The sequence below is a fragment of the Protopterus annectens genome, chromosome 6.part1, assembly GCF_019279795.1.
Source record: "Protopterus annectens isolate FY-2018-M chromosome 6.part1, PAN1.0, whole genome shotgun sequence".
Taxonomy (NCBI): Eukaryota; Metazoa; Chordata; order Ceratodontiformes; family Protopteridae; genus Protopterus; species Protopterus annectens.
This window is the reverse complement of record NC_056738.1, coordinates 345,597,420-345,622,283: the sequence shown is the minus strand read 5'-3', so window position 1 is coordinate 345,622,283 and position 24,864 is coordinate 345,597,420. Positions and strand designations below refer to the sequence as shown.

Sequence of the window (24,864 nt, the reverse complement as noted above, 5' to 3'; positions counted from 1 at the left end):
GAAAATTTCTTACATCATCCCACTTCATAAGGGAGGCTCCTCCACGGAAACCTCTAACTATAGGCCTATCGCAATACTGTCTCCTATAGCTAAGATATTGGAACAGTGTGTTCACAAACAACTCCTTCACTACCTCACCATCAATAATCTTCTCTCTATTACCCAGCATGGCTTTCGCCCCCATCACAGTACGACCAGTGCTCTCCTCTCCTTTGTTGACTCAATTAATAGCAACCGCAACAAAAAACTTATATCCTCTGCTCTCTTTCTTGACTTATCAAAAGCTTTCGACATGGTTAACCACCAATTATTGCTCCACACCCTGCAAACCCTTCATCTTGACAAATTAGCACTAAGCTGGTTTAAGGACTACCTCGCTGACCGGCAACAAGCAGTCCAATGGCAAAATAGTCTATCTCAACTGCTGTCCAACAACACTGGGGTCCCTCAGGGCTTCATACTTGGTCCCCTTCTTTTCTCTGTTTTTATAAATGATCTTTACTCTGTCATCCCCACAGCCACCTGCATTCAATATGCAGATGACTCTACCCTGATCTGCTCTGACCTTTCTCTCCAGAAACTCCAAGCAGCCACCCAACAATGTTTTGCCACAGTCGAAAAATGGTTCTCCGACCTGAAACTCATTCTAAACCCAACTAAAACCAAGTTACTTCTATTCTTCCCCTCGCCTACCACTCCTTTTGCACAGGAACCCCAAACTGCGAATCATAGGACCTTTTTTGTTGAATCCTTTAATGGCACCATCATAGAGCCCGTCTCCCACACCAAACTATTAGGTATCACTATTGACCATAAGCTCAAATTTGACATGCACATTGCCCAAACCATTAAGTCAGTTAACAAAAAATTAGGCTCAATGTACAGAATCAGGAATTGTCTAACTCCTCATGCAAAATTAACCATTGCCCATACTCATCTCCTTTCCACACTACTATATGCCTCCCCGATATTCTCCTTCCTCAATAAACGTGAGCTTAACAACCTCTCCACTACCTACCATCATATTGCCAGATTCATTACAGGAACACCCTACGACCCACCATTCGTCAACCTTAAGAAACTTGACTGGCTAGAACTGCCCAATCTCCTCAAATTTAATCAACTCATTGAAGCATTCAAAATAATTAATCAACCCGATAATACCCCAGCTCTGTCCAAAATCCTGACCCCCTACTCCAACTTAAGCTGCCTTCGATCCGCAAACAGTAATCAGGTATTGACTATCAAATCAAATAACATGGGAGGAGATGCTCTCTATGCTAACTCTATTGGGAAGCAATGGAACTCACTCCCAAACAGTCTTAGGCTCATGACTTCACTTAACCTATTCAAAATTAATCTCCGAGAAATACTTAAGTCCCAATGGTTGTGCCCATGTCCAAACCCAGATTAAATCCTACATGTCCCATAGCTCCTCTTCTCTCTTCTCCCTTTCAAGTGATTATATTGTATTTTTTACTTCCTTAACTGTACCCATGTCATGTGACCAATTTTACAAAAGTTATGTTCAAACTACTAGCATATATATATTGATGTCTCCTTGTTTCTGTTGTTTTATTAATGTCTTCTTTTATCTTATTGTAGTGTTATAATTTTCCTAAATTTGGGAGCTTTTCTCCCTGGGCCTCTACTGAAAAAGGATATGTATCCAGTTAGACTAGCCCGGTCAACAAATGTAAAATAAATAAATAAAACGTTTCAGGAAATTATTTTAATTGTGGTAAATAAGCATGTGGTCACCAGTTTACACCAGTAAATAAATAGTAACACTTGTTTATATCACATGAAAGTGGATCGCTGTCTTAGATAACCAGTCCAGTGACATCACAGAGCTGGACATTTCAGCAGAGTGTGGATGGCTGTTGACTTATAAGTACAAAATATCTGTGAAGTGTGCTTCTCAGTAAGGCAGCAGAGTGACACAGTCAATGACCTGAGCTTAGATATACATGAAAACAATTACACCAAAGCAACAGCAGCAGAGAATGGCATCCAAGAAGAGCACTTTCAACATCATCATTAGGACGGTGCCTGCAATGCACATTGTAGTACACATTCGAGAGTCAACTGTTGGGTACCTCTGCATATATACTATTCATGTCAGAAAAGATTTCTTATATACAGCATGTATAACAGCAGCTGTGGGGTAAATCCCTGTGCATGGTGGACATGAAAGAAATCATTCCCACATTAAAAAGTTGATTTCAAATTTAATTTCAAATTCATTTTTTTTTAAATTAAAGCAAAAATTGAAGATGTACTGTTTTCATTGGTGACACAGAGCTTCTTTTTTGCCAGACTAAAATACATATATGGATTGGCTTCCATATATAAGACTGCAAAAGATATGTAAAATGTGCCAGTTGTACCATGAAACTGACGGCAGGACATGGTTGTGTTCTTGTCAGAACTACAGATGTACACAGATGTGCACTACATTAATTTCATCATGATGAGGGTGTTAAATGATGCCTTTATAAAACTGTATTGTTTTATAAAGTATATGATATGTAATCCTGAAAAATGCTATTAAAAGTAAACCCCTATGAGTAGGTATAATTGGTTCTGCACATTAGTCGTATTGGAAATGTAAAGTCATTACTAAATCAGATATGGATATAACTGAAATAATACATATACAGATTGTTATTTGCTTGCCAGATAACCACAGGTAAACTAAGTGTATAACCTAACAGCTATATGGTAAGCTACACAGATTGACTGCATACAAAAATACTGACTGCAAAGACAGTTGCTTATGATAATAATTGTAGGAATACCCAGTTATACAGAAAAAGAGATAGACATTACATATAGATGTATATAGTTGTTATGTTATTTGTAAATGACAAATCCAGTTAACTGGACTTTGCAGTGGTATTTCATTCCTTACTTGCTCCCATGACGTTATCATCCATTGCTCCAATCTCCATCCAACTGTCATTCTATAAAAAGATTATTATCATACTCTCAAGTTTGAACTGGATGTGATTTCACCTCATCACCTTCAGGTTACTGATGCTGAATTTGAGCAGGGAGTAACTGCTTGTGCTTTTTTCTCTTTTCTACATGTCTATGTGATCATGGAGTTAGTATACAGAAGTAAGGGGGTGTCCCGCTGCAAAAATAAATAAATAAAATAAAATAAAAATATTTCCAAAGGTTTTGATGAGCTAAAGCTTCCATTAATTTTGTTTCAAGGAGATGAAGCTTCAGCTTACTTTATCTCTGGAAGACATAGGTGAACCAAAGGACTAAAAGGCAAAGCAATGCATAAATCTTTCTCGCACTTGGTAGACCAAACCACAGATAGCACTGCAGTCATTTACACTACATGATTAGAGGAAGATGGGTATACCAAAGACAGCACTGCAAACACGCCACATGATTAGAGGAGGATGAGTATACTACAAACAGCAATGCAAACACTTACACCACATCATTACAGGAAGATGAGTATACTACAGACAGCAATGCAAACACTTACACCACATCATTAGAGGAAGATGAGTATACTACAGACAGCAATGCAAACACTTACACCACATCATTACAGGAAGATGAGTATACTACAGACAGCAATGCAAACACTTACACCACATCATTAGAGGAAGATGAGTATACTACAGACAGCAATGCAAACACTTACACCACATCATTACAGGAAGATGAGTATACTACAGACAGCAATGCAAACACTTACACCACATCATTAGAGGAAGATGAGTATACTACAGACAGCAATGTAAACACTTACACCACATCATTACAGGAAGATGAGTATACTACAGACAGCAATGCAAACACTTACACCACATCATTAGAGGAAGATGGGTATACCAAAGACAGCACTGCAAACATGCCACATGATTAGAGGAGGATGAGTATACTACAGACAGCAATGCAAACACTTACACCACATCATTACAGGAAGATGAGTATACTACAGACAGCAATGCAAACACTTACACCACATCATTAGAGGAAGATGAGTATACTACAGACAGCAATGCAAACACTTACACCACATCATTACAGGAAGATGAGTATACTACAGACAGCAATGCAAACACTTACACCACATCATTAGAGGAAGATGAGTATACTACAGACAGCAATGCAAACACTTACACCACATCATTACAGGAAGATGAGTATACTACAGACAGCAATGCAAACACTTACATCACATCATTAGAGGAAGATGAGTATACTACAGACAGCAATGCAAACACTTACACCACATCATTACAGGAAAATGAGTATACTACAGACAGCATTGCAAACACTTTACACCACATCATTACAGGAAGATGAGTATACTACAGACAGCATTGCAAACGCTTTACACCACATCATTACAGGAAGATGAGTATACTACAGACAGCATTGCAAACACTTTACACCACATCATTAGAGGAAGATGAGTATACTATAGACAGCACTCCAGTCACTTACGTCATATGATTAGAGGAATATAGGTAAACCACAGATATCACTGCAGCTACTTATACTGTATGATTACAGGAAGATGTGTAAGCCACAGAGAGCACTGCAGCCACTTACATCACATGTTAGATCAAGAGAGATATACCACAGACAGCAGTGCAGCTACTTACACCACAAGATTAGAGGAAGATGTGTAAATCACAGATTGCACTGTAGTCACTTACACTACATGATTAGATGGAGATGTGTAAATCACAGACAGCAGCTAAATCCCCAAGCTTTAGTGCCCCTTTACTCATAAAGTACTGCTTACCCTACCTGTGTGGTACACCCTACATTTGTATGCATGGCAGTATACATGTGTTCACTGAATGTCTAAAAGAATTATTACCATTCATTAACATCAGAAAATACTCCTGTCATAAAGAGCTTTGCATACTTTTACCAGTCTGCAAACCAGCTTAAGTTTACATCCCTCAGACAGCTTCTCACAAGGACTAGGGTAGTATGGGATTGTACTGGAAAGGAATCTAAGCCTTGATGGTGGGGAGAGGGTAGGTGAGTGGATACTGTAAATGCATGCAGTACAATAGAATTTCTTTTCACTTTGCACTTTTTAGGATTATCTCTACAGCTGTATACACTATATCACAATGAACTAATGCACATTGTATTTGCACAGATAGGAATTCATTGCAAACATAACAAGGCTTCTTTGTATCTTGTGTTGTACACTTACAGAAGAAGATGCACTCCTTAATAAAGTTAGGGCCCATGATTTGATCAAGTTTATGTAGTGATACTTATACTACTGTTTAGTAACATAGTTGTGGCTTGGGAATTTAGGTGAACATATTTGTGTAAACATGCAAAATGCACAGATGCTCCTATTGGCAGAGTCTTGCAAATGATTCATAGGTAGTTACTAGGTCTGCAGTCTGACAGACCATTAAGGAGCCTAGCCCAAACTCCCAATTGTCCTAAAGCACTGTCCAGCTAAGCAGCTTGCTCAAGTTCACACAGTAGGAAAATGAAGGTGGAAAGATTCAAACCCTTTACCCTTGCCACAGGAAGCAGCTTATTAACAAGTTAGAGCTTTAGTCCTCTGCGTTAACTTCCAGACAGAAAAATATTCTTGACCTGTTCCTTATGAATATAATTTCTTCGTAGGGTCATATATAGTTACAAGGTTTGGAGTCCATGGGACAATTGAGGAGACTAGCCCATATTCTCAATTGACCCCAAGCATTGTCTGGTTAAGTGACTTACCTAAGGTCACACAGAAGGCAAATCACAGGAACAGATGAACATTCAAAGTTCTGGTACTGTGTGACCATTCAAGTACATGCTAAAGCTCACAGTTTTAGCCCTCTCTGCCAAGTGCCAGACAAAACAAATACATTGAAGCTTCCCTAACTGGTAACTGAACCCAGACTGTGGTGCTGTGCACCAAATTCTAACCACTAGACTACCAGGGAGACCTTTTCCCAGTTTTAAGTTTGGGACATATGTTGGGCCAGATATTATATGGTTGATTTTTAAAGTCCTTTATGTTTAGACTAAGCTCATTATCAGTACAGGAGGAAAGAGAAAATATAAAATACAAGACAGAAATGCCTGTCTATGTCTTACCATAAAGTTAACTTTCTGAAGCAACAGCTCTGCTCTTTTTTATGTCATGTTTCCTAATATTCACCTCTTTTGTCAGATCTTGACAAGGGACAGATGTGATCTGTATTCTGTGTAGGATTCATTAAGAAAACTAAATAATGTAGACTCTGAGGATTAATCAAAGACTGTTATTTTAATCTATTTATGTGATCACAAGCTGCATTACACTTGAGGTTACACTGATTGCCACAGGATATGAAAAGGTGACTAAAAAGCACATACTTGAAATGTCAGACAATGCCAGAGCTTTGAATGTTCATTCGTTTGATTATTAACAAAATTGACAGCAAGACTTGCCACATTAATCAATCAATAATTTTAATGAGTAGATTCTCTTACACGTGTTGTCTTTCACTCTTCTAAATATCATCACAGGATTCACAGGCATAATCTGGGGATTGGGTTCCATTCTGTCACTGTGGGTTAAAATGGGACAAGTTATTTCTCAATCTGTGACTCTAACAATGCAAAGTCCTAATAATTTCAGAAGGATTAATGAAACTGAAATGGATACAATATAAAAATGATGGTTATGGTTACATTAAAATATATTTATTTATTTACACTTGTTGACCATGTTAGTCCTACAAGGTCAAGAGCATCTTTTCAGGGGAGATCCAAGGTGGTATTCATACTGACTAGGGAATATTTGGCCAGGATACCAGGGAACTTCCCCTATTCTATAAATTCACAATCAGCATCAAAGTATTCCAGAAGTAAAGTAATAAAGCATTACCATGAGAAGGCTATTTAATAAAGAAAACTCCCTACTGCAGACTGCAAGGTATTCACATTTTTCCTTATTTAGACAACTTGTTTATCTTTGCTGAGTCCTTTTCAAAGTGTCCTACACAGGCTGGGATTCCAATAAGTCTTTTCTGATTCCCTCTCACATGGTTGGTTTTCTGGGGTGTCTGCTGGCAACCTTACTTCATAGGTTCATAAGTAAATAATTGTCTTACAGGCTATTTTAACTCCAGCCATTTTCCCTTTTTGTGCTCAAAATAATCAATCCCATTTGGTTATAGATTGGTCTTACCCACCCTATGGTTGATAATTATATATTATTCCTAATGAGAATAACTGGAGTCATACCATAAATAATATGAGGGGAGCCATGCATGGGATAAAGTATTTAGGAGCTGCCCCTGCCCATTAGTAGTATAGGGGTCAGTCCAGCAGTAAATGTTCTGTTTCCATCCATAGATCCATTTTGCTTGAATATGGACAGGTATGAACTTTGTTTTTTTATGTGAATGGGAAATCTGTTCTAAAGCATTAGTATCCTCTGCAAAAAGTACCAGTCCAACCAAACTGTTCTGTTGATGTGGCAGAAGAGATTTAGAGCCCTAAATTGAGTATTTCTGATGCCACTTGACTTGTTGAGAAGCAGTAAATCTATAAGTATGAGTCAGAGGGTGCCTTGTATGCCAGACATAGGTCACTTCTTAGCAGTCTGTAGGATTCCGAGTACAGTGACAGGGCTTTGAGTTGATCGATGTAAGACATGTTGTTAGGCCTTGTATCCTTTTAGTAAGGTTTCTTTGCGGCAGCTCCAGTTGTTGCATGTATCTGGATAGATACATGCCAAAGGGGACATTATATTCAATGACTGGCCTAATAAGAGCTGAATAAAGGGGGACAATGACATCCCTAGATCTAGACACAGTCCCTTTATTTATAAACTGTGCAATATAGAAGTACTTCCTATACTCTGGAGCAAGCTACCCATCTATGTCAAGCAAAGTTCCTCATTAGCACTCTTCAAGAAAAATCTTGATGAGTGGATGGGAAATAGGAAATACACCCCAGGGATCACTTCTGTGTCTCTGCTCAACAGTGGCACAGGAAAATAACTTTTTTGGGTGGCGTAAGCCATGGAACCTTGCTGGCTAGGCTTACGAAGGCCCTTGGGCCGATAGCCTAGTACCTACCTATGAACCTATGAACCTATGAACAATAGACACCTATTGGTCAAAAGTTAGGTTATTGTCCACATATGTTCCCAAATCCAGAACAAATGAGTCAACTGTTAGGGATGTATTGTCAATGTGGTAGTTCCCCAGGGTAGACGACTTCCTAAAGGATACAATGATGCATTTTTTGGCATTTATTTTCAGTCCATGATTTTAACACCAGTTATTTATTTGAGACAAACCTTCCTGCAGGATGGCTAAGTCATTTGGGGATTCAATGACTGCTCATAGCTTGCAGTTATCTACAAACGTCAGTCAGACAGTGCCCTTTGGTATTGGCTTTTACTTCATAAAAGTAGATGCTAAACAGGAGAGGTCCCAGCACATAATCCTGGGGGACTCCAATGGTGACTGGTCTCTTTGTGGAGATAATTTCACCTATTTTGATTATCTGCATCCTATCTGTGAGCCAGATGTCAATCCAATGGGTGTTTATTCCCAGTTTATTTAGCTCTTCTACTATGCCTGACTGGGGGAATTATGTCAGAAGCTTTGGCCAAGTCGAGGTATACAGTATGTACCATTTTGCCTTCATCTGTTACTTTGGTAACCTTTTCAAAAAAATCTACCAGGATGAGTAAGCATGACCTATTCTTGACTTGACGAATCCCAACTTAAACAGGTCTAGTGTTTGGAGGTTGCATATGTCCTGAGTGATTAATTTCATGATATGTCTTTCCATGGCTTTGCATACAAGGCTGGTTAGACTTATGGGTCTGTAATTACCTGGGCCTGTGGAAGGTCCTCCCATATGCAGGAGAATGACTGTAGCTGTTCTCCATTCACTTGGTACAAAACCTGTATGGAGGCTAAGATAGAACAGAATTGTTAGGGTTGTCGCTAAATTGTACGTCGTGCTATTTCAGATGCATCCAGAGATAATTTCAGGACCTGCCAATGCAGTATTTTTAATTTTTGATAGTATTTGTAGGACTTTGACTTGCGTAATAGCTGGAGGTGAGCCAGTTTCAGGTATATGTTGAGGGACAGACAGAGGGAAGAGAGGGGTAAAAGTAGAGCCTCAGTGTAGGTAGCATCATTCACAATCATCTCAGTGAATTGCTGCATTGCACTTTTGATATTAGAAACATAACTAAAAAATGCCTTGTGATTGTATTTGGCTTGAGTAGCTATTTTGGCTTCAAACCTGGCTTTGGTGGATTTTATTACGCTCCTTGGTTGTTGTTTTTTTCAGTGTCAATGACTCTAACATTCTGGGAATTGCACTTTTTAACTTTTGGTCAAAATTATTTTCCCCTTCATTCTAAAGCTTGTTGATATTATGGTTCTCACATGTGAGTTTGTTTCTGGGGTTTTCCCAGCATTTGTTCCTGTGGGGTACAGCTACATCTATGCAACTGCTTACATGCTGGTATAGTGTGGTGGTATACATTTCTGTGTATTCAATGGAATTAACTGGGTTTGGTGGGAATTTGAAGCTTGCCAATGTATCACTTAGGAGTAGGTAGTAAATTTCTAAAGATACCTTGTGTGGAACAGATCTATGGTTTCAGTTTTATTTCAAAGGAGACTGCTTTATGGTCAGACCTAAAAAGTGATGGAGATACACAAGGGATGGTGCAAGATGCCCCCATATTAGTGAGGACAAGATCCAAAATGTTATTCTCCCTAGGGAGTACCCTGACTAATTGTACCAGGGCATCTGTACTAACAAAGTCTAAGAAGCTTTGTGCTTGTGCAGTAGTGGTGGTGTAGGTTTCCCAGTCCACAGCTGGGTAGTTTAGATCAACTAGAAAAATGGTATTGGGCTTAATACTGAGTGATCATAGTTCCTGTAAATAGGTGTTGTGGTTTTCTTTTGCCATAGAGGCGGTTCTACAACTAGTTAGCATAAGGTACAGGACCTTTCTGATGGTTATTTAGACATGAAGGAGTTTTAGTGCATCACGCTGTTTTAGCAGCCTTGACATCAGTCTTATCTGGATATAGCTTGAGACATCTCCACCTTTTTAACTCTCCTGCACAGTAGCTGATCTAAACTTGTTGAAAGCATTGTAGCCCTATACAGCCAGAGTGCTCTCTGCTATTTTAAACCATGTCTCAGTCACTACACAGATGTCAATGTCTTCCAAGGTGAGAAGGGCTTGTAGGGAGTGGAATTTTTTGTTCAGGGTCCACTCACTGATCAGTAACACCTTCAGATTTTCCTTTGTTTCCTTCTGTGTGCTGGTAGGTTTATCAGTATGGCATTGCATGCAAAAGGCACTATGGGGTGAACAATGTCTTTTCCAATAATCAAAACTCTAGAAGGGACAGATGCAGGCCATGCCTGGTGAAACAGTATGTCCTGTTAATCATATCCTCCCAGGCTTCCAAATATTGGACCCCCTTTGAATGACACCAAACACACTATGCCAGACACTGAAGTCAGTTATTTTTTACTCATATTACAACATCATTCTTGGAGGTAGTAGAATGCTGCTCAGTGCTAGGCTCATACTTTCCTTGAACACATAGTCTATGAGCTCCATCATAGGTTCATAGGTTCATAGGTTCATACTAGGCTATCTGCCCGAGGGCATTTACAAGCCTAGCCCATAGTTTTGTGGCTTACGCCACCCCTTTAGTATGGGGAACTATACCCATTATTTTGCTGTGCCTCTGTTGAGCAGTGACACTGAGGTAATCCCTGGGGTATATCTGCAATCTCCCATCCATTGGTCAAGATTTCTCTTGAACAAGGCCAGCGAAGTGCTCTGCCTCACATATACCGGGATTTTATTCCACAGCATAGGGAGTCTTTGGGTGATGAATCTATCCCTCCAGCACGTCCTATTAATAGCCGTGTCGAGGTTTAAGTCTCCCGCCCTTGTGGCTCTGACGGATCTAGATTTTTTGAGGTGAAGCATATTCATCAAATCTGGGTTTGACATGGCCTTGTATCTCTCTTCTTATAGTCCAGGGAGGTACACCTCAAGTCATTGACAATGGCATGAACTATGGGAGAGTCATGCTGGTAGTTGTTGTTTAAGGCCTTGAGTGCATGCCTGATCTGATGGATCCTAGCACCAGACAGGCAACTAACCATCACACTTTCCTTGCTCAGCCCAGCAAGAGGCACACCTGTATATCTAACATTGGAGTCACCTATAACAAGAATGTTTGGTTGGGTCAATGCTTGTCTTACCGGCTCAGCATCTGTGACTTTGGAACTCCTTATGCTATGTGAAGAAGAAGGCTTAATATACTGAGTGTGCTTTGTGCCTGGGTTGTGTTTTGGTGGCCTTTGAGTTTCAGGCAAGCTAATCTTTAGAACCTCAGCATATGATGTATTATGTGTATTGTGATAGCCTTAGAGAGGTATGATGTGCGGTGTACTGTTGAATTTTGGTGTCTGAGTTTATTGTGCGTGAGATTTTTTTCTCCAAGGATATTACGCAAGTACATCTTTCACACACTGTGTTATGCTGTTTGAGTAATGGATGATTGTCAGATAGTATGAGACAATCCTTACACTGTCTCAAGATACCCATCTCAATTAGGGTCTCTCTGGGGGCAGGGATAAATATAACTGCTTGGAGTTCGGTTTTACAATAACGTTTAGGTTCAAAGAGTTTTTGTTCAACAGGAAAATAATCGATCTGTATTTAGATCTATTCCTGAGGCTTTTCATTCAGACTTCTATCTCAGGAAGGGAATTCCTCAGGCTTCTGGGTCTTATAGCATCGATCATACTCATGATAGCGCTTTCAAGACTCGCCATGAGATATTTACAATCATACCTGAAATCTCTATGATCCCAGCACCAACATCCCTTGACTTTTCAAACTCCATTTCTAGGATTTGTGAAAGTGGAGGTTATGTGGTGAAGACTCTAAATATCTCAGAATCCCAGTCTCCCATTCTCCCCTTCTGCTACAGCACAGTCAGTCCTACAGACACCTCAGACTTCCTTTGGGAAGCAGTGTCTATACGGTTAAAAGTACAGGGTCTTTGGAACAAAACAGACAGAACAAAACACATCATAAAAAGAGGTGTTAGTTTTCATAAATGCTCTTAACTCTCTAAATCATCTGTGGTCTCTAGGGCCTTTACATGTGTTTACAGACAACACAACAGTAATGTGGTGCATAAATAAGCAAGGAAAACCAGATTTTACCCTCTGTGCAGACTATCCATGGGAGTCTGAGACATAGCTTTTCAGAATCATCTCATTCTACAGGCGTCTTACATTCAGTCAGAGACAAAATGCATGGCAGACAAGATGAACAGGAAAAGAACAGACCCTCATGAATTGAAAATGAATCATAGGGACTTCCAAAATTTGATCCATTTGTAGGGAATACCTCAAATAGATCTTTCTTCCTCCACTCTAAACAATTAATTCCCAAAATTCTGCTCCAGGACTCTATGCAAAAATGCCTGGAAGACAGATACCTTTCTTTGCCTTGGACAGGAATGTTCCTGTATGCTTTTTCACCCTTTCCACTAATATCCAGGGTACTTCTAAAGATTCAGAAGGACTCCCCAACGATCATGATGATGACTTCCTTCTGACTTAAGTAACAATGGTTCTCCCTGCTTCTGGAAATGCCCAGGGACCATTACCACAAACTTCCTCACAGACTGGATTTACTCACACATGACCATGGGTGTTTGATACATCCTGGCCCCAAACAATTGCAACTGGCTGCATGGATGACAGGACCTTAAAACCTTTGAGGACGTGCAGCAGGCATTAATGGAGACAAGAAAACCTGCTACTTGAAAATCAGATATTAGCAAATGTCAAATGTGTTTTTTTTCTAGTTAGAACCAGCACCAATTCAGGGCTAATGTTTCCCTGGCTGTACATTATTTGTGTGAGTTACTGTCCTATGGCCTGTCTTACCAATCAACATTTATTTGTTGTCTATTTCAGCATATCTGCCCACTCATCTCATGTGAAAATGTTTTTGAAATGGGTGTTGCACAAGAAGCCTCACAGAAAACAGGTGGCTCCTACTTGGAATCAACTTTGCATTAGAAAACCTAACTCTACCTCCATTTGAACCATTTCATCAGGCTGACTTGAGATTATTAACATGGAAAACAGTCTTACTTATTGCTCTGACCTCTGCAAGAAGAATATCTGAGTTGCAAGTTGTCATAGTGGGTCAAACCTATCTATTCTTTTTAAATGATAGAATTTCTTTGGGAACTAATAAAGTGGTATCAGAGTTTAATTTAAGATAAGCTTTCCATTTCCCTATCTTCTTCCCAGAGCCTAAAAATGAAGGAGAAAAGTTAATTCATACCTTCAATGTCCTCAAACAACTCAGGTACTGCCATGACAGAACAAAATAGTTCAGAACTTTTGATGAGTGGTTCATTTCTTGTGAAAGTGAAAAGGACAACCAGTATCAAAACATACCATTCCAATTGGTTGTCTCATAGTATTAATTTTTGTTACTCATACCACAACAAAACTATTCCAGGAAGGGTCAAAGCTCATTCAAAACACAAAAATGGCCAGCAGAAAAGGTGGAAGTCAAAAGTTTTAATGCAAAAATCACATAACTAGGTAGAGGGTAGTAAGCCCAACTACCTGTCTCAAACCGGTTTCGGCTATAATAGCCTTCTTCAGTGAGTTAGCAAAAAACACTAGTGACCATACATATATGTATCTATATATATATATATATATATATATATAGTAACAAAAAGACAGTTCATTGGTGCATTAAAATTGGTCATTAAGCCCAGGTGGGAACAAAGCCCCTAATTTAATGATCCATTTACGTTCTTTAAAGTTTTCTCCCCCCTCGTCTGTACCTGAACTCAAAGGGTGTGATAATCTCCTTCTTTTGGGATCAGGTGAGGCATCTGTGTGGTTGCCCTCCCCTTCAGTATTGGAGGACGTCTCATCCCCAGATGTGTGACTCAATGACTCCGAGCTACATTTCAGAATGGATTTAGGTCTTTTTCTCTTGGGGGCTAAAGGCTTGTTGCTCGGAAGCCTAAAAGTGACATTCCTAGGCATATCAAATGGTTTGCCTCTTTCATAGTCCCCTATATTCCTTTGGAACTTTTTCAGTTTTTTATCCTTTAAAATCTGTTCTAGCTTAAGTAATTCTGTTGTTAACTGATTCACCCTAGAAATGAAGGACCCATTAGATTCAAATTTGTTAACCTCCATACAAAGTGTTTCTACCTCCTGAATCCCTTGTTTAACAGCCCGTTCATAAAAGCCAGCTAGTGCATCCACAAAGCGCAAGGATGCTGATTGTTGAATCTGCATCCACTCATCTGTTAATTGTTCATCAATATTATGTACCAAGGGCTGTACCTTCACCATCAACCCCCGTGGTGTAATCTTTTTGAATTGGTAAGCCTTAAACAGGAGTAAATGCCAAACATTGGTCCGAAGACCCTTCATACTTTTACCCAACTTAAAGAACATGGATTCACATTGTTTATCTGGGTCTTGGGTCACCCCCGAAGAATGATTGTCCGCATCAGATAAACCTAAGCCCAAAATGGCCAAATTATTCATATCAGAGGCTAAGCCTTTCACAAGTGGAGTCAAAGCCATGTTGCAAAAAAATATATAAAAAAATATCAGATGAATAATATTAATGAATTGATCAATTTGGCAGACAGCAAGAATAAGACTAAAACTACCCTATCTACAACCAACCTTTTAGACAGGTAAGTATATATATAAAAAGAGCAGGACAGGAAAATGAGTTCAATATATTTATGTTATTTCAAACTTTAGATAGAGTAAAAAAGTAAATTGTTCATATTGGTGAATATTACATACAAAAGTAGACCCAAAAATAAAGAGCCTAATCAATGTAATCCAACAAAGATACAATAGCCAGCCCTTGTGATATATCCTGAATAAAACAAAACAATCACAATGCTGCATATCCCAATAGGTGCAAAATTGAACCGCAACTAAAGCCACCATATAGGTGGATATTGAAGTAACATAGAATAACAACCCCTACTCATATGATGTCCAAAGGAACCAAAAGTAGGGGATACCATTACAGAAATACAAGTGATACAATAGCTAGCCCCTGTGGTCACTTAGGAATAATCAAACTTCCTTTAACAAAAAAACACAATGCTGTGTATCATCGTAAGCAAAAACAAATTAGCACCAAGTTGGCCCAATACAGATGGTTAAGAATATCCACTCAATATCACAATATCACAACAACATATAAATATCAAAAACATATTCATATAATGGACCCCATGATCATGTCAATGTTAACTCGGCCCATAAATATATATATATATATATATATATATATATATATATATATATATATATATATATATAAAACCCCAATTATATTGTCTAATTGCTGTAGACCAAATGACAATCCTTATAAACATTTGCCAAATGGGGAATGTAATTAATATATATAGTGTATGCTGCAACAAGGACGACCCCAAAAGCCCATATAACACCCTCTTGAAACCTACATAAGGCTGTGTATTGTAACGATGAAAGAAAAAAGAGACCGAGCCCCCAAGAGAAAAATGACCCAAATCAGTCCCTAAAACAAGACCTTTCAAAAAATAGAGCCTAGTATAAAAGCAATAGTGTTAAACAAAATAATGACAGTATATAGCATCTCATTGAATAATGACAATGCTCTGTATAAACATGTTTGTAAACATAACTCTGCATCTTTTTATTTTACTGTTATTGATTGCATTGTAGGAAAATGTAGGGATTAATCCGGTTGGCATGATTTACTAAACTTTAAGGAACGTAAATGGATCATTAAATTAGGGGCTTTGTTCCCACCTGGGCTTAATGACAAATTTTAATGCACCAATGAACTGTCTTTTTGTTACTATATATATAGATACATATATGTATGGTTACTAGTGTTTTTTTGCTAACTCACTGAAGAAGGCTATTATAGCCGAAACCGGTTTGAGACAGGAAGTCGGGCTTACTACCCTCTACCTAGTTATGTGATTTTTGCATTAAAATGTTTGAATTCCACCTTTTCTGCTGGCCACTTTTGTGTTTTGATGTGCTGACTTCACAGCCATGCAATTGCCGTACGTGCACCATGCTGCTTCCTGGTTCTTCAAAGCTCATTCAACCAGGGCCTTGGCTTCTTCTAAGGCTTTTTGGAAAGGGATGGACTATAGATGTATTCTGGAAGGAAAAACTTGCTGCTGAATGTTATTTATTACTGCATTCTCTCTTATAGTTATTGACTATATTAGTTTTAGCAAATAAGGAGACTATATAGAAAAAAATAGAGACTATTTCAAGCCCCAGTGGCCTAATGAATACAGTACTGGCCTCCTAAACCAGGGATTGTGAATTGGAGTTCTGTCTGTATTATTGTAATTTTAACTTATAAAACTATAGTAACTATCACTAGAGCAACATATAAATATAGATCTTGGAAATGGTTACATGAATCTAAACTCCAACATGATACATTAGTTGTAAGCACTAAATGGGATAACTGTCTAGGCTTAAAATGGCCTGCAAATGCATTTAGCCTAGTACTAACCTATGACCTATGAACCCATTTTGTTTAGGTTGTACAGATCGATGTTCCATTTCTACAGTCACTTGTTAATGATATGCTACATAGCAATGAAATGCTAATGAAAGGTTTGTGTATATCAAACACTGGGCTTTTGATTGCTGTTAACACTTGCTCTTTTCTCCCAGGTGTTGGAAGTGACTTCTTTCCCCCGACATGCACAGGGCTACCTTGAAATGAGGACTTGTACAGAGCACTCAGAGGTCTTTGGAACACTGTTCCTTTAACATAGGTACAACACTTGTCTAACTGCATACTTTTATAAGGACTTATTACTTACCTTGTATCAGCATTTCTTGTGCTCCTGTCCTTGCAGGGATTATAGCTAGGAGTAGCTAACTACTATTATAGCAATAACCCATGCCTGGGTGCGGGTAATGCGGGATTTACCCACGGTTGGCGTGGTTTGGTCCCGAGGGCCCGAGGACCAAACAAAGACAACCGTGGGTAAATCCTGCATTACCCACACCCAGAAGTGGGTTATTGCTATTATACTATGACATTATTTAAGAAAATAAATAATTACTTTTCTTAAATAATGGCATTGTATAATACCTCTTTGCTGCCCTTCCGCAGCTGTCTGGTATCCGCGGCAGTTCTGATGTACTGCGCATGCCTACGCAGTACATCAGAGCTATGGCCAAAAGCAACGGAGAAAGCAAGATCTCTGTTGCTTTTTACTGTTTTGCTGTGTTAAATGGGTTTAACATAGCGAGACAGCTTTAAAATAAGCAACAGCTCCGTTGCTTATTTTAAAGCTGTCTCGCTATGTTAAACCCATTTAACATAGCGAGACAGGTTTAAAAAAAAGCAATGGAGAAAGCAAGATCTCCGTTGCTTTTTACACACTGTGTCGCTATGTTAAAGGAGTTTAACATAGCGAGACAGCTTTAAAAAAAGCAACAGAGATCTCCGTTGCTTTTTTTAAACCTGTGTCGCTGTGTTAAACTCTTTTAACATAGCGAGACAGTGTTTTAAAAGAGACTTATACTAATGGAAAAAGTCCGGGCGACCGGACCTTTTTCCATTAGTATAAGTCGATTTACAATGTGCACGCTGGCCAATCAGCATGCACGTTTTGGAATATTAATGGGGGGTCATGGTATAATAATCAACAGCAACCACATTTTATTTGTTATTAATTGGCTGACTGATTTTCTGCATTTATATTCCAAGAGGTGCAGCAGTGAGACACAACTCCACAGGAATAGCTAATGCAAAGCATCTCACTCTGCAGTGCTACGTCCTGTTTTATAGTTATGCAGCTTTGAATTTTCTATACTGTTAAAAGGATCTGCTTTCTATTTGTGCTCCTGAAATGAGCTGTTTGCATGTGAATACAACAGACAGCTGTACTTTAGCATTAACAAGGTACATGAAAGAGAATCAATTTGTTCCTCCCTTCTGAGGGCTTTTTAGCTGCAGACTCTGTGAATTACACTTTGATACAAAGGGGGTCCATGGATTTATTCTGCATTAACAATGAGTGTAAATAAACAATGGTTTAAACAGAACAAAACAAAACAAAACTAACTGCACAATGGGTAGGTGTCTTGGCATCAGTGTGAGTGAACACCAGCTGATGCAGCAAGCATGCAGTATGCCTTCCTCACTCCCCTCCCACCCAAACTACAGCCGTTCTGCCCTCATTTATTTTCTAGACTTTAAAGCCACTCCTACTTCCTACTTCATTATATGTTTACCCCCATTCTTTACATCTCCACAGAAAAAATGACATCTGAAATCCAGTATCCATTTAGACATTGAGTTAGTCCTACTAAACAATCTCTATCAATCAAGAGTACACCAATCTGTCCACTGCATTCTGTGTATTAAATAAAGAGATTGAATATCTAAGTAGAAATTCATAACCCAGCGCATAACTATTTACTCCCTGCTAACCATTTTCAAATGATCCAACGTAAACTAACAACTTTTAACAATAATGTCAGTTACTATTGGCAGTTTTGATAAGAAATGGGCAACATATGGACACAGGTTACTCTATATAAGACTACCATTATAGCTTTAACTAAAACCTGGATCAAACATGAAATGGTTTTGGTAACTAATGTGATATAGTTGAACATTTTAACTGTTAGTTTAATCACTAAAATTGTGTCATCATTTCTGTTTCTTACAATTCCCTACAAGCTAAATTCACTATCTTTTATCACTAGAGGGCAGGCCATTATTCTGGTGTGGGATTATGCTATAGTAAATAATAACTTTAACCTAAATGCCAACTTAGTTTATGTAACTGGACGAATTAGTTTGGACTCAAATGGATCACAAGCCCAATGACATTAGGAGGCAAACCCCAGCTCTTTCTACCTCTTGTTTACATACTACCACTTGCCACTGGGTATAAGAGAAACGCCTAATGTTTATCTGCTCCATTTAGGGAAAGAATTTGATGAATATCCCTGACATCGATGACTGACAGCCATGATATGGGTTACTGTCAGTTCTGAGACTTCTTACCACAATACTGCAAACTAAATATATTAATACAAATGAAATGAAAGAAAAGAAAATACACAAACAGAAGAAAATACAAACAAAATACCATGGCAAATATATTGTCTTGTTAATGCACTGTTGCCCTTAACTGCCAGGGAGGAGTTGCTACTCTCTATCTCCTGCTAGATTAATTTTCTTATTTTAAAAATTAATTAATTGTGCCATTAACCACAATGAGAAGGGCACAGCCACCTTATATAACAGCAGCAGTTCCCTACACTGCAAGATAATACTGCAATACAAGAATGCCATTTCTAATGTTGTGCTGCTGTTAATGGTGCGAGTGGGGGCTGCCACCCACTCAGTTCTAAACAAGTGTAAATAGTCAGTTTCACTATATATGCAAGTTTGGGGTGGGGGTTATCAGGGGGCCAACACCTATTACATTCTGTAAAGGCAGCAGTATATTAAATGCCAAGAAAATACTACAAGAAAACAGCATCATAAGGAACGTGTTAATAAAATATAAACAATAGCAAGGGACATGAGCCTTTCACAGTTAAAATGCTCAGCTACATGAAAGTCATCACTAAAACTATTTCACCATTACAGATTAAATAATCAAAATATAGAAAAGTTGCATAAAAGCTGATATGCATGTATCTTTTTGTTTTCTTCAGTGACAGAAGTCAGTGTGTGCTGTTTTAGAAAATCAGTTTCCACATACTTCTTTCAATATTTCAGATTAGATTTGTATTAAACGCTTTATTATTAGTTTGTTGTGTTACAATTAAATTGTACAACTTTTAAGATTTTATAGTCCCGGCCTTTTTAGAACAGGCTGGATATACGCTCACATCTGAATGCTCTCAGGCTCATATGAGTACTGTGTTTACAGTTCACTGATTGTGGCTTTGGACAGGGTTTAGAGAGAACTCAGAGGAGTATAGTATGTCAAATCTTAGTTGTTACTCTGCTACACAGTCACCCCAATACAGGGAAACCATCTTTGTTATGGAGATCCACAAGGGCTACCCTACAAATAACCTCATTCTGTTAAGTGATCTCAGCTTTAACTAGTTAAGCCCAAACAAATTCAAACTGGAATGATCATTCTGTTCTCACCCTTTCCTGAACTGTCCAGTAATGTACCTCACGCGTGCATCAACATCCAGGTGTGCCCTAGCACCTTTAGCTTATCACACTGGTCTTTTAAAGTGAAAAGAGCCCTGTAACGTGAAAATCACTATATATATATATATATATATATATATATATATATATATATATATATATATATATAAATGTGTACACCTAATTCAATGGATATCGACCTACTCATAGTGTAGACTCCTTTCATTGGTCCCCAGTGTATTCAGATGTCAACCCCATTTCTGCTCCATCTGCACTTTAACACAGTATGACCCATTCAGGTCTAAATGAAGAGATAAAAGCAGCAATAATAGGAGAGTAGCAATGCTGGAACTAAATTCATCCTCAGGTCATGATGAGTACCTTCACATGGTGCAGTCTGTGTTTAAAAAATCTCACTAAGATGACACTTTTATGCAGACTGTACTTTACATATCATGAAGAAAGCTGGGTCAGAAAATAAAAAAGAAGACTGGGTGTACAGGTCCCAGAATAAAAAGCTGCCCACTTCTGCTGTATGCACTGGTACCAGAACTGGAAAAAGGGCAGCATAAAATTCTCAGGACAGGGAAACATTTCTACTTCAGGGTTAGGCCAGGCTCAGTTGTAGGATTGCCTCCTTATGGTAGAAGGGAGTAGTAGTCCAAAAAAAAAACCACAAAAAACTGACAGACCAAGCATGAATCATAGAGATGATAAAGTGGACTATTTAGGGTAAGGAAGAAATTATGAATTGTTACTATTAAGTAAGAAACCCAGAATTTTCAAACAGAAAATATGTAGAAAAGGTAGGAGATAAATTAGAGAAAAGAAAAATGTTTGCACATGAAAATCTGTCAAAAACTACAGGTAATAATTTAAGATCCTTAATGCAGAAGATTAAGGAAAAATATTATTGAGATGTACAACATTGTGCTGCCTGAAAAAGGTGACAGAGGAAGTGAGAAAAGATAAAGAACAAAAACAGAGGTTTTTGAAAGGCGTACAATGAAACACGGGCATGGTAAAGAAAAGGAAATCTGATATGGAGTTATATTTATGCAGAGAAGAACGACAAACCAATCAATACAAAACATTTAGCTCCAAAGATATTTCAAAAGAATTACTGGAAAAGTCACTTGGATATGGAAAATTTCATAATACAAAAGGATCACAATAAAGGAATGCAAACATGAATATCATCAAGGTTGAAATTAAAGAAATACAAATTGAGCTGATAGGCCTTCTACAATGTGAAGGATTTAGTGTGGCAACTCCAACACAGGCAGTGTTGCAACATGATGGGCCAGTGGGTCCCCAGACAGAGGAGCAGTTGGTGGAGTGGTAGGCATCTAAAGAGGATATGCCACAGCGTGATGTTCTGGAGCCTGCTGTGGGAGACTTACATAAAGGGAAGTAGCAAGAAACAATGGAAGCTTTGATACAGGTTATATTGTGAAGTGATGGGACAATGGGGTCCCCTATAGAGGAGCAACAGATGGAGCAGGATGCATCTAAGGAGACATGCTACAGGATGATGATCTTGGACTTTATTTACTTATTTATTTATTTATTTCCAGTTAGATTACCGGGGAAGTCCACTGGGTCCAGAAGACCCGTTTTCAGTGGAGGCCCGGGGAGAAAAGCTCCAGGATATACAAATGCAAAAAAGAAAGAATACACAAAAACAAGCAAATACAAATAAAGTAGTAATATACAAGAAACATTGTATAGTAATAGGTTACAATTATGTACATTCAGTGTCATGCATATTCAGCAGGAATCAAATTGTATCGGTTACAACTTATGTACATTCAGTGTTAGGCATATTCAGCAGGAAATCAATGTGAATTGTTATTGATGAATTTTGCAAAAGTTTTCATTTGAGCACGCCACTTGTGTTGTGGTTGGGGAAACACCTTAACATACATGTATATTAGTAATAGTGATAACACCTTACTTGTGCTCATGTAAAATAAGAAGCTGTTTACAATATTTACAAAGTTGAACTAGGGTGCTGTTTAGCTCTAAGAGATCAGAGCTTAGATTGCCTCATGGGTGAAGTAGCTATCGGTAATAGAGAGCTAAGGAACCTGGGAGGAAAAACCTCTTGGGGACATGTTCTAAGAATTAGGTCCGGTGAAAGCAGGTGCATTTCCATTTGGTGGACAGGTGTTTGAAAAGTACAGATTTGAAGTTTTCTGAGTTAGTTGTAGTTCATAGCATGGCAGAGAGAGAATTCCATTTCTTGCCTAGTGAGAAAGTTAGGAGAAGTTGGCCAGCAGGACGTTTAGGCTTGTGGATAGAGATTATGTTTTGGTGTTCAGATCTGAGTGTTCTGTTGGGGGTGTAAGGGTGGAGGATATTGGTTAGGGCTGGACATTTAGTTAGGTGAAATATACGTCTGTGAGCAATGGTGAGTTGGAAGTAATCCAGGTAGTTTGTGAGTTCTAGCCAGTTCAATTATTGTAGGGTAAGGCAGTGATGGGTGGAATTTTTAGATTTAGTAGCAAATTTAGAGATCTTATTGTAGCAGTTTTCTAGTTTGGAAGTGAGGGAGGAGGATAGGTTAGTTAGGAGTGGGGCTCCATATAATAAGGATGGAAGAAGATAAGTGGTGGCCAGAGTATGCCTAGTGGAGTTGGATAGAAATAGATTGTTTCTGTACAGCATACCTAGCTTTTGGTGTGTTTTCTTAATATTCTGCTGAATGTGGATATCGAACTTGAGGTGTTCATTAATAGTGATACCAAGGGGTTTAGCAGAAGGGACCACTTATATGGGTGAGTTGGATTGAGTAAGGACTTTGAAAGCATTTTTGTCATAGTAGAACATCTTTGAAGGAGGGAATAGTAGGATTTTTGATTTATTTGCATTGTGGGAAAGGTGGTTTTGTTGCATCCAATTTTCAGTGGTTGGTTTGGGTTTTGGTCAGCAGTTCAGAGGGGTTTAAAGTGAAGCAGACTAAAGCTGAATCATCTGCTTATTGAATGATTTTAGAATCAGGAAAGGCAGAGTGAAAGTTGTTGATGAAAATATTAAATAGCATAGGCCCAAGTATAGATCCCTGTGGTACGCCAGTAGGGGTAGGCAGGAAGGTAGAGGTGGAGTTCTTCCATTTAACTGCCTGTGGTCTTTCTGACAGATAGCTAGAGAACCAAGATATAGTATTTGGAGAGAGATGAAGGTTTGAGAGATGATGGAGAAAGTGATTGTAGGAAACAGTACCGAAGGCTTTAGAAAGATCAAGTAAAACAGTAGAAACTAGGTGCCCAGAATCACGGGCTTGGTTAACAGTATCAAGAAAAGAGAGTAGAGCGGTTATAGTACTATGTCCTGGGTGGAAGCCATGCTGGGTGGGTGTCAGAAGATGGTTGTGGGTCAAGAAGGGCATCAGTTGGGAGTGGATGCATTTTTCTAGGATTTTGGAAATTGGTGAGACGAGAACAATAGGACAGAAGTTAGAGATGCTGATGTTTTTGTCTCCTTTGTGAAGAGGAAGAATGTATGCTGAGTGCCAGAGTTTAGGGATTTAAGATTCCTTTATGGATCTGTTAATTAGGATGCTGCTTGGGAGAGCAATGCCATCAGCTGCACATTTTAGGATGGGAGGGAATATTGTCTGGAGCGTTGGTGCAGGGTTTGAGTTTGGACAGAAGTCTTTTATAAAGTTTGTGGAGACAGGTTTGAGCTTGAACATAAGGGGAGGGTTGTTGGGGAGTTAGATGAAGAGAAATGAGATATTGGAGGGTTATTGTTGGGGAAGGTTTTGGTCAAGTCAGAAATAGTTTCTGTGAAGAATGTGTTGAATTCTGAGGCTAGTTCAAGGTTGGATTTGCTTGGGTCTGAACAAGGGTTATTTCTGGAGCCTGGATTGAGAAGAGTGTTTATAGATTTCCAAAACTGTTTCGGGTTTTTGTTGTTGTTTTATTGGAGGCTAATATAATAGGATTTTTTGTCCTTAGTGATTAGCTGTTTAACAAGGTTGTGGAGCTGTTTGTATTGGAGGAAGGTATTGGGCAATTTATTGTTTTGGTAAAGCTTCCATAATTTGTCTCTTTGGAGCATGATTTGTTTTGTATCTTTGGATAGCCATGGAGCTGTGCTAGTTCTTATCCTTTTGTTTCTTAGAGGGGCTAGGGAGTTTAGAGTGTCTAAGAAAATTGAGTTGAAGAAGGCTATAGCATTGTCAAGAGGAAGGGCGTATAGTTTTTGCCAGTTCATTTGTTTGGGAATATTTGAGAAGGCTGTGGGGTTGAAGTGACTAAGGTTGCGAGTAAGGATGTATTGGTGTTGTTGTAGTGTGGAGCTGGTGGAACAATGGATGAATGCTGGGAGGTGGTCACTAATGGTGTCAGGAATAGTGCCAGAGTTGGTTATTTTGTTTGGATGGGAGACTAGGATCCAATCAATAGTGAATCCAGGGGAATTTGTTTTGTTGGGTCTGGTGATGGATAGGATAGTTTGAGTAAAGTTATAGAGGTTTATGGAAAGAGAGGGAGAGGGAATATTGAATTTGTTCCAGTCTATATTAACATCCCCAAGAATATAAGTTTCATAGTTAATTTTAGTAGAAGCCCATAGGAGAATATCCTCAAGGACAGGAATATTGTTAC

General features: G+C 38.7%; 1 protein-coding gene across 1 annotated transcript in view; it reads right to left on the bottom strand.

Annotated features, from left to right (window-relative positions):
* LOC122805547 (tyrosine-protein kinase Mer-like) overlaps positions 1-24,864 on the bottom strand; it is a 643,235-nt gene that overhangs the window by 286,831 nt on the left and 331,540 nt on the right. Inside the window, exon 5 of the mRNA XM_044075763.1 lies at positions 6,481-6,557. Coding sequence (XP_043931698.1) covers positions 6,481-6,557 — 77 coding nt within the window. The remainder of the gene's footprint in view (positions 1-6,480; positions 6,558-24,864) is intronic.